Source organism: Odontesthes bonariensis, chromosome 10 (assembly GCF_027942865.1).
Source record: "Odontesthes bonariensis isolate fOdoBon6 chromosome 10, fOdoBon6.hap1, whole genome shotgun sequence".
Taxonomy (NCBI): Eukaryota; Metazoa; Chordata; class Actinopteri; order Atheriniformes; family Atherinopsidae; genus Odontesthes; species Odontesthes bonariensis.
Window position 1 is genome coordinate 24,342,479 of NC_134515.1, and position 10,690 is coordinate 24,353,168.

Genomic DNA, 10,690 nt, shown 5'->3' on the forward strand with positions numbered 1-10,690 from the left:
TAAGAAATGCCTGTAAAAACAAACAAGTTTTTCTTTTCCAATTTTTCTTTTGTGATAGATTTCAAATTTAAATGTCGTGTTAACATGTTGCAAAAGAAGCAAATTCTGTCTCGAATCACATTTTGTGAGCCAAATCTTCGAAGAAATATTTTTAAGTAGTTTTTCATGTAATTGTCAGTTGAGCTAACTGGCGCCCCCTGTCGACTCTCAGGCGCTTTACTGACGGGGACGCTTTGTGACGTCCTCAAAACGCGTCCCTTTGGCGTGCGCGATTGGGGCTTCGGGCAAACAAATCAGATATATCAGATGCTATTTTGGGGAATAGAATAAAAGGTTTAAAATGCCTATGAAAGGAAGGTTTCCGATCAGGAGGACCATTGAGTATCTCCAAAAGGGCGACATTATCTTCAAAAACAGAGTGAAGATCATGACGGTGAATTACAACACACACGGAGAGCTCAGCGACGGAGCAAGGTCAGAGCTAACAACAGCACTCGCATACATGTCCAAGTCATTTTTTCTCCCAGACTACATTCAAATAATCCATAGTGCTAAAGCGAACACACAGTATGTTTGCCTACATAGAAGTATGGACACTTTGTACTTTTAATTTGACTGTGTACTAGTTTGAGTAGCCGAAACTACTAATATGTGCTCTCTCTCATGTGTTTTGCAGAAAGTTCGTGTTCTTCAACATTCCTCAGATTCAATACAAAAACCCGTGGGTGCAAGTAATGATGTTTAAAAACATGACACCGTCTCCGTTCTTGAAGTTCTACCTGGGTTCGTAGCCTCGCATGTTGTTTAAAGACGGGGTGTGAGGCCGTCTGTGCAGCCCGCATCAGGCTTGTGCTGACGTCCTCTGCCTTTCTGTACAGATGACGGAGAGCAAGTGCTGGTGGATGTGGAGGGGAAGGACCACAAAAACATTGCACAACACGTTAAGAAGATTTTAGGCAAATCGGGGTAAGTGTGTCCATCATGTTTCGTGTCCCGCTTTCAGCAGCTTCGGGAAACGTTCAGACCCTTTCACTTGTTGTGCAGTTTGCAGTTCTTTAGCTTTGATTTCAGGTGGATAAACATGGAAACATGAAACCCAAATAAAGCCAGAGCTTCTCCGTGATAAGTTTTAGCTCCGGAGACAGAAAACAAACCTGTTCTGGAGGAATAACTGGCCCTAAGAAGTTCTTAACATGCTAGAAGACCTGAAGCTTTATAAACCAACAGCAGTTATTCATTGATATTGTTACCCACCTGATATGGCTGTTGAAGTTCAGGTCTGATAATAATATCTAGATTTCTGGCTTAGATACTTTCTTTGTACTGGGGGGGGGGAGTCCACACCTATCGAGCCCACCTGTTTGTGTATTCATCTAGTTCTCGTTTTATTTCTCCTAACAGAGAAGTGTTACAGGCTGAGGCTCTAGCCAAGATGCAGGCCTCCAACCCTGCCAACTTTGGACCGAAGAAGTACTGCCTGAGGGAGTGCATCTGTGAGGTGGAGGGCCAGGTGCCGTGTCCTGGCACCACACCGCTGCCTAAGGAGATGACGGGCAAATACCGTGCCCGGATGGCAGACTCGCAGGAGTGAGAGGCTCAGGAGGAAAGCGGACTTTTGTAGTTTCCTCTGGACAATATTCTGGTATTCTGATAAAATTATTTTTTTTTAATGCCCACATGAATGGACTGGCACCCTGCTCCAGCCTGCAACAACATACCAACCCATGACCTGGTTATGTTCATTTCTGCACTTACACACTTGCGTTGATTTACACGAGTCAGCGCTAACCCAGAGCTGAATGCTGTCATGTTAACATCCAAATAAAACCCTTAGTTGTGTGGATGTTACTTTGACACCTACAGTATTGTGCAAATGTCTTGAGACAGCCTGCATTTCTTTATAAATTGCCAGGAAAAAACAGTTGCAGTGATTTATTCAAATGTACAAAATGAGTATGTGCGTGTAATAAAGCAAATGAGTTCATAAAGCACAGAGTTGTTACAACTTTGAAGGTCAGCATTTGGTATGAGCATCTATATTTTCGAAACACACCCTGAAACCTCTAAGGCAAGAATGGCTTCTTGACAGCCCCCCTTCCTTGGAGACCATTTCAGGTGAAGCTTCAGTTAATAGTAAAGCTATTAAGTGGATCACAGTGAAGGTTCCCATTTCTTATGGACATCACTTTCAGATACTGTTCATCTGCTTCGCCACGGAAACTGTCCAGTTTCCTTGGATTCATTTTATTTTTTTAAGAACACCCTGCAGAGATCAATTTTCAGTTAATAACTCTTTGGGAATCACTTCATCTGTGCAAAAAAATACCACATCCTGTCCTTAAAACTTGTGTTATCTTTGGCCTATTGTTTTTGAGACAGCTAAAGAAATGGTGCAACATGTGGCGAGTAACAAAGTGCCTGAAGTTACTATTTAAAACACGTTCTTTGCCAAGCTGTCTGTTCTGTGTAGACACAGCACAGGTTCATCCATTGAGTTATTGAGCTATTTGAGCTTGAATGATTTGTCGGTGTTATAAAAAAAAACCCACCCCTCTGAAAATGATCGAGCACAAGGACTGCACTGAAAATAAATGAAAAAGCAGCCAAAGTCCAAAGAAAATTGTGAAAGATCTTCAGAAAGCCAGGAGAGCTTATAGTCCAAGACCACTTTAAAAGATTAGTGGCTGCTTGGAGGCTAAATATAAAGAAATGAGGAGTAGATTAAAACCCGCCCTGTACTCAGCTCAGTCCTTTAAGTTAACAGCGCTCATTGGTGGTTGTAGCCTCTGCCAGCAGACCAATGTTCCCGTACTTTATTGCAATAAAATCTGCTTGGCTAGAACTCAGTGAACTCCCAGTGAAAAGGCATTGTCTCAGCCTCCAAACTATAGATCCAAGCCTGGCCTGAAATGAGCCTGATCCACGGAGCCCAAAGGCTCTGCTTGCCAAAGTCTTAAAGCCAGACTCTTCCAGAGCCCCAGATGTCCAGCGTCCCTGCTCCAGTGGATCAGAGACACTTTGGCAGCATGAGCCGGACCTGTGCAGTTATGGAGTTCTACATTAGTATGAACACAACAAGAAATATCCACGTAATTGATTTTTCTTTATTTAGTGCTGAGACAGAGTTAATCAACGGATGGTTGTGTGTCAAATGTAGTCATTTAGCAGAGATGTTACTGCCATTACTTCTGAAACAAAACACAAACTGCTAATGCATTTAGAGAAGTTTTGCTAAAAGAAAAAGGAAAAAAAAAAAAAAGTCTGCATCTGTTAGTTAAGCAGACAAACCAAACGTGTCTTAGGACAGAAATATGGACAATCTGACAGAAAGCACAATAACAAATTCAGGTGAGGACAGACTTAGCAGCACTGAATAATACTTGCTGGCATCCATGTAGTGTTAGTATACGGTATTTCTGAGAAAAGAGTGTCTAAAATGTTGTTTTGACCCAACAGTCTATTCAACCATCACAAATGCAGATCATTTCTGTACACATTGGGATTTCAGCTGTGTTACATGTCTTACGCTTGATTTTAGTTGCCTGCAATGTTCCTGTGCAAATAGTGTCGAGTAGCTACACGGTGTGTCCCGGGTGAGCTGTTTAAATGAGCTCTGAATGGACTACAGAACAGATAACATGCGTCACATACAAGTCTTGGCTGACGGCACGGAGCCAGTGTGCTTTTTCATTCAACAAGTACGTCCTAACTTGTAAAATAGAGAGAAGAGCGGGAAGACGAGTCCAGCCAACAGCTCGGCATCACACAGACGCATGCAGCTCAAGTGCCACTGTAAACTATTAGGTCCCAACATATAGGGTTGCACAGCAGGACATGGAAAACACTTGTTTACTTGGCTCTCTGTGGAATCTCGACTGCAGGCGTGTCTTTTTGTTTTGTTTTGTTTTTTTCAAACCTATGACCAAGATGAACTGCGATCAAAGCCGTTGATGATACAAATCCAACTTCATTAAGACTTTAAACCTTTCGGAGACATGACGTCACCCCATCGGGGAGAGATTTTTTACATTTGAAGTTTTACAGCAGACACTAAATGACTTGTAGCAAATTCACTTCTGTCGAGGCCGTCGTCTTACAGGTGCGGTACTTTGAATTATGACACACGATTAAAAGTTTAAATGCAATGGCACGAGTGACACGAAAACAAAAACAATGATTCAAATATTAATATCTGTCAATTTGATCAAATTATGAGTTTCCTTCAAACAGCGGGCTGCCCAATAACAGTCAGAGAAGTCCACCCTCAAGATCTCTTGAATTAATGAGTTTTGTTCATGGCCCAGTTAGAATGGTTTAGTCTTCTGTAAATATCAAGTTATAAACGCACTTACAAAACAATACGAATATCCATGGATCAGATTTTGATCATCACCATCTGTCAGTGGAATCAATAGTAATTGAATTGCACTATGGGTAATACTGACGTGTTAGTTTGAAGCTTTTTATTGGGGTTTTTTTTGGAAAGAAGAAGAAGAAAAAGCCACGGTCACATTTTGGCTTTGTTCACCGCTTCTACTGGACTGCAAAAATCATACATCCAGATCGCCACGCGACCACAGCCAGGCTCTAATCAAAGAACCAGCTCACTCAGCTCTCATAAAAATGACATTCTCCTGTCTTCCATTGTTCATGTGTGCACTGTTACCGTACGACTGTGTTAACAGTGCCTGCACGTATGAGTTTTTACTACCAGTGCTTAAAAAATGCTGAGATGGACTCCAGACCAATGCAACACATTGCAGGATGAGTGGTTTAGAAATTTGTGTAAGTTTTGGAAATTTTAATCCAGACTGCTCAGCTCTAATACATAATGAACTGAGGGTGCCTCATTCATTATGTATTAGAGCTGGGTGGGAGGTATGTATTAGCAGACCTCACCAAAACTAACCTCTGTGGGCTCATTAGTCAAGTAAAGTGAGTCAGCCTCGCAGGACTTGGTATGAAGCATGTGATCAGGCGGCATTATGCATCAGTGCTTCTTTTTCTTCTGTTCCTGTAGGGTGTGCTGTAGCTCTCTTAGGTTCTCCGACAGGAGCTCAACCTCGTCGAAGCGCCCGCTGTGCTTTGCATCGAAAATGTAGGCCCTAATGTTATTAATCTGCTGCAGCAGCAGCTCCTCCTCTATCATGTCCACGTCTGGCAACATCTCATCATCGTCGTCCCCGTCAAAGGGGTTGGTCGAGACCTCTGGTGAATTCCCAGAGGCCTCCATGAAAGGGTTACCTGCTTCAGAGTGGTCCTCCTCAAAGGGGTTGCCAGGTTCTGTCTCAGCCTGTTTGTTCTCCTCTGCATCTTCATCAAAGGGGTTGTATTCTTTCTTTCCATTGGTCTCTTCTTTGTGTTCTCTCTTGATGTCCTCAAAGAAGGGATTGGATGGATCTTCCTCGATGGGAGTGGAGTCTTCTTCTTCAAAGGGGTTAAGAGGGGTGCTGCTCCGGCCTTCACCTTCACCACCAGGGGGGGTTACGTGCCCCCCTAAGCTCCTCAGCCTCGGAGGCGACTCCTCCTGCGATGTGAGAGCAGGGAAAGCCCTTAGAGCTGAGGGGCTCTTCTCAGCTGTAGGAGTCAGGACCTCTTCTCCTGTGTCCTCCTCTTCCTGGTAGCCTTCTGTTGGGCTGATATCAAGAGACGGCCCCCAGGTGAAGGAAGGCTGGGTGGAGCTGACAGTGGAGCCCCATTGCTCTCTCTCCTTCTGTTCCCGGGCCTCCAGGCGCTGGAGCTCCCCCTGCTGCAAGTTTTCCTCATTAGCCAGCTTCTGAGAGAGTGCGATGGCCAGACTGGTTTGCTGCTGGTCGTATTCATCCTGCAGCTGACGCAGGTTCTCCTCCAACATGGCAACCTCATCTGTTCTTTGAGCCTCACGAGCCTGACGAAGGAATGACTGAATGTTCTCAATCTGCTGCAAGAGGGGGTCTTCCAGTTCGCTGCGGACATGGACGGAGTCTGCGGAGGGCAACCAACCACCAGCTTTGGTCATACGTGGCGCTCTAGGGGCCTGGGGCAGCTCTCCGTTGGCAGGGGGACGGTTTTTCTCAGACTCTTGCCTCCGCTTTAGAGACTCCTGAGCTGCCTGTTGGGCGGGAAAAATAAAAAATAAAAATAAATAAATGAAGAACAAAGATTTAGAAATTTGTTTTTCCGGTGAAAATGAATCAAAGGTGTGGAAACTAAACTCACCAGTCTCTCTTGTTGGAGTCTCCTCTCTTGTTCCTGTTTTCGCTTTTCTTTCAGCTCTTCATATTTCTCCCTCGTGGGTAAAGACATCAGCCCCAACAGCTTCTCCTGAAACAGCGCGGGCACAAAGAAAAGATTTAGCTCTATAAGGGATGAGGGTACTCGCATTGACGTCACACCTGAGTCAACCAGGCTTACCAAAAAAGGTAAGATTTTTCTCCTGTAAATTCACTTTTTTGTAATCCAATGCACTTGTCTTGGCCGGAGCTTGTCTGGTATAAATGGGATGTTCTACTTTTGTCTTGTGCTGCCTTTTTGTTTTTGTTGTAATGTTGATATAGTACAAGTTCTTTGCCGATACAAGGCAGAATAAGAGTTATTCAGTGAACTTGTTGCTCGACTAAGCAGCATCACATGCGGTCACCCCTCTCTGTAGACACAGAGTTTTAACATGTTTCAAGGGAATTACCAATTATGTTTCTATTTGCTGAAATATCAAAATTATATCAAAATTTCCTTTTTATTTCAGCATATTGTCTGGGTGGATGTTCAACTAACTAAACTGCACAATGTGTACACATTCATGTTTGTGGGCTAGATAATGAGACTTATGCGGCACAGCTGATGGGATTGCTGTTCAAAGCATAGGATTAGGAAGGGAAGCGTAAGGTGCAGCAGCAGACCGCTCTCTTTTGACTGGCTGCATCATTTGCAGTTTCCTACCAAAACTGTATTCTGTCACATTAACGCAAAACGTACAGCCTTTACTTGGGCTCACCTGGACAAATAGTGTGGCTGTGTAGCGGATCATCCTCTGTAGCTGGAGCGCCTTCGGATGCGATGGTGGATCATCTTTAACACCCAGTGTTAAAATCCTTTTACTGAGAAGAAAAGAACTCAATTCAAGCCTTAAGTACGAGCTCTTGTGTTTAATTGTGAAAGCCTCAGACTGACATGTACCTTAGAGCATCGATTAGTTCATAGTATTTCTGAACTTCCAGCCTCAATCCACCAGCAGTGTCAAGATTATAAGTGGTTTCTCCCGCACTATAAAAGTAAGGGATAAAAGCATCTCTCAGATTTGAAAAACAAATCAAATAACACCCGTAAATGTTTAAATAACAACTGAAGTGTTTTTTAATGTGGCATACTTGAGAGACTCAGCCATTCGTATGTACTCTGGAGCCTTTTCATCCACCTTCTCCATGCACATCCTCAGCCTCTAACAGGAAGACATATTTTGAAAACAACAGGAACCCCCCCAAAGAAAAACGGTGAATGGCAGGAAGGACACAGAGTAAACTCCACAGCTAAAAGGGAGCACAGAATTGCCTGCTCCTGTAGTGCCACAAGAATCTTAGTTGTGAGAATGTTAAACCAACCTCGTAAAGTTTCACTATGTCTGGCACATGGTCCTTCTCTTCTAACTTCTGCTGTCTCTTCAGCAGAGTGTCCATACAGTGGTGGCAGCAGCGGATCCTCTCGTCATCCTTTTCCTCCAGCATTGAGGTCACACTGCTCAAGCTGCTGATGCTGCCTCTCCTGGAACCCATCCCGCTGCTTCCGCCTCCTGCTGGGGCAGACTGGGACTGACCAGGGCTTCCAGGTACACACAGCGCCTCACGAGTCCCGTTAAGGAGCTTCTCTGTTAAACGGGGGGGGGGGGGGGGGGGGTAAATATGGCGAAACTTCTCTTCTAATATCTGATCATTTCCTGCACTTCCTGAATGTTGTCAATACATACGGGCCAAAGGTAGAAGGACGAACTCCATGCACCTCCTGCACATGATGGACCCACAGAGGCGACAGTGGTGCCGCCTGTTACGGATGTTAAATTTGTTTCCACAATCAGGACAGAATGGGACGTCCGAATCGTTCACCCACGACACAACAGACTTCTCAATGGCTATAACGAAGGTGAAAACACATCATTTGAACATTTAATCATTTAGATGGACTGTAATCAGAATAAAGAAAAAAAGAAAAGAAAAAAACAAACAAACCTCTGATTTTGGCCGAATCTGAGTTGGTTCTGTCAAACGCTGTCAGCTGAAACATTAATGTTTAAACGGTTAATATTTTCCACCAGTAAGCCCATTTCAGTTTCAGCTTCAGAAACTACAGGAGGAGATTTGGGGTTTGAATGAATCGCTCTTGTAAGCACACCTTTTCCAGCCTGATGATGAGTTTGTTGACTTCAATGACGTAATGATCTATGCGAGCTGCCCTGTGTTTCTTAAAGAAGTCCAGGTGACTTCTAGTTGCTCCTGTGAGAGCAAAGGGAAAGATTTGTTAGATGAATCAAGTAAAAAAGACTTATGTATTTCTTAGGTTCTCTAGTTGCAGTTGCAAACATGGATGCCTTTACTATTACGATGAAAAGAGTTTTTTTTTTACCTAGTTCCTGAGGCTCCCACATGTATGGGTCCACACCACCATAGTAGAAGGACTCATAACTGCCTGTGTCAGGTCTGTCATCTCCATCCCTCTTCAACAGTTTATCTTTGGCTTTCTTTGCTTTCTGAACCAAACCTGAACACAAAACAACATAAGGAAGCAACTATTGTGGTGAAACACATGGAGACTGTTAGAAACTCAAAGGAGAGGGTGTATGTACCCTAATCACAAGAGCGTGCACTAATTTTCATGTTCAATGCCAATCTGAAATCTAAAAGTAGGACAATCTCTATCGGAGCATTCTACACATTACCAAGCATGAGCCCTTTTCTTGTCACATAATCAGTTTTCTACCATATATATTTATTGCTAACCCAACTTGCAAACCATTTGTTCAGTGCCAGCACTGCAGACCCATAATCCACGCTCGTCTTACTCAAACATTTCTAATTTCCTATGACTAAACATGCAAGAGAAGTCTGTCTGATAACAAAAGTGACACTTGACTACATAGAAGCTGTTTTTCTGACTTGACAAAAGATAGTTAATTGCTAATCAGTGATGTGCAGCTTGTGGAGATGTGCAGTAGAAGTGAGAAAAAAAAAGACTTCAAAGAAAGACTTGGTTGCAAACACAAATGCAGTGTCAGCCAAATACAGGCCCTGTGTGAGAGCAAAGTCCGATCTGAATGCCATCCTATAAAAAACAAACAAAAGAAAAACCCATCTTGACACGCTGGAATGATTGGCATTAGCTTCCATTGATAGCATAGTATAATATGAATCATTTCCCCCGCCCAAAATCACCTCAGATGAGTCTTAGTGCTTGCAATCTTTGCTCTTGCACTGAATTGTATAGCGTAGTATCAAAGTTGCGTGGAATCAAACACTGATCCATTCATAGGATCCATTCAAATGGTGGCTGCGGTTTCTTATAAGTTCTGTATCTTTCACAGGAAAATATTACATTATTGTATTTTCCAGGGTTGCGGAGCCCAACACGCTACTTACTTTTGAGCTGTCCTCGAACGTGCCGATCATCCCCCGAGTGTTCCTCTTCATAGTGTCCTTGGAGTTGGTAGAACGACTGAAGGTCCTTCAGGCACAGTGGGCAAAGAAAACCCTCCTTCACTTCACCTGTGCCCTCAAAGGGGGGTGGGTAGCTGGAAGCCATGATGACAGCAGGAGGCTTTGTAGTTTATAAGGAGGTGCAAGGTGGCATGATCCTGCTTCGACCCACATGTCACGGGGTTTGCAACCCACCCCTTATCAGCCCCATAACACCTGGGAAAACACTGAAAAGGACTGAGGTTAAGCTCGACATGCATCGAATCTCAGACTGTAAAATTTTGGAATAACGCTGGTGACAACTTGCCCAACACAGATTTAAAGGTGTGTTTAGGTTGGTGTCTGAATACTAACCCAAACCATAGCTAAATGTAACGACAGAAAGTGGCTACATGTCAGTGCAGCAGTTATTCCAGGAGTGTCTCTGCAATAAACAGCGTCATAGCAATAGCTGACAAACTGTTAGAGAGGCTCGTGAGGTTGCAATACTTGTATCCTCTGACTCACTTATAATTAGCTAAGATTTCTCTTAATGAACACAAATGGTTCAAGTTTGCTTCCATATTTCTATTTCAATCTGCTAAAATCAACCGTTGCCAACAAACTCGTAGTTTCTGTGGCCAACCCGCCCAATCAAAGGAGAGGCTGCTTACGTGTTCAAATATGACATGTGAGGTCTGAAAACTCACGGGGTTATCTAAGGTAAAGAGAAAGACGTCCTATTTTTATTCAGAATTGTCTTAAACTTCTATCACCGTCATTCTGAACAGAGACGGTAACGTTAGCTGGAAAATGCTAACAGCAGGTCTCGGTATCTTTAGCCATTGTTTCGTCCGTCTCGCAGCTCAAAGCGGGAAATGAAAAAAAATACAAAAACGTTTAACTTCACATAACCACACACATACCCACCAGTCAGCGCGATGGACCGTTTATAGACACAAACGTATACGACAATAACTGTGTTGTTGACAGTTTGTATTTTCCTTGACAGCTCGACAACACCAGCTGCAGCAGCAGCGGCAGCAGTGGCC

The 10,690-nt window shown here is 43.6% G+C and overlaps 2 protein-coding genes across 3 annotated transcripts; one reads left to right on the top strand and one right to left on the bottom strand.

Moving 5' to 3' along the window:
• The first annotated feature begins 230 nt into the window (after window positions 1–230).
• Window positions 231–1,991, top strand: mrps25 (mitochondrial ribosomal protein S25). Its single transcript, XM_075475720.1, has 4 exons — window positions 231–474; window positions 677–783; window positions 879–966; window positions 1,402–1,991. The coding sequence occupies exons 1-4, from the start codon at window positions 341–343 to the stop codon at window positions 1,589–1,591; spliced, it is 519 nt and encodes a 172-aa protein (XP_075331835.1). The 5' UTR covers window positions 231–340; the 3' UTR covers window positions 1,592–1,991.
• Window positions 1,992–3,082: 1,091 nt separating this feature from the next.
• Window positions 3,083–10,690, bottom strand: rbsn (rabenosyn, RAB effector). Of its 2 annotated transcripts, none has more exons than XM_075474786.1 (12): window positions 10,569–10,690; window positions 9,603–9,886; window positions 8,593–8,727; window positions 8,362–8,462; window positions 8,199–8,244; window positions 7,940–8,101; window positions 7,578–7,840; window positions 7,347–7,417; window positions 7,156–7,242; window positions 6,974–7,076; window positions 6,199–6,303; window positions 3,083–6,091 (listed from the first exon to the last, which is right to left on the bottom strand). In XM_075474786.1, the coding sequence occupies exons 2-12, from the start codon at window positions 9,763–9,765 to the stop codon at window positions 4,991–4,993; spliced, it is 2,337 nt and encodes a 778-aa protein (XP_075330901.1). In that variant the 5' UTR covers window positions 9,766–9,886; window positions 10,569–10,690; the 3' UTR covers window positions 3,083–4,990. The 2 variants fall into 2 exon arrangements, with proteins under 2 accessions (XP_075330901.1, XP_075330902.1); XM_075474787.1 differs by having other exon boundaries at window positions 10,565–10,690.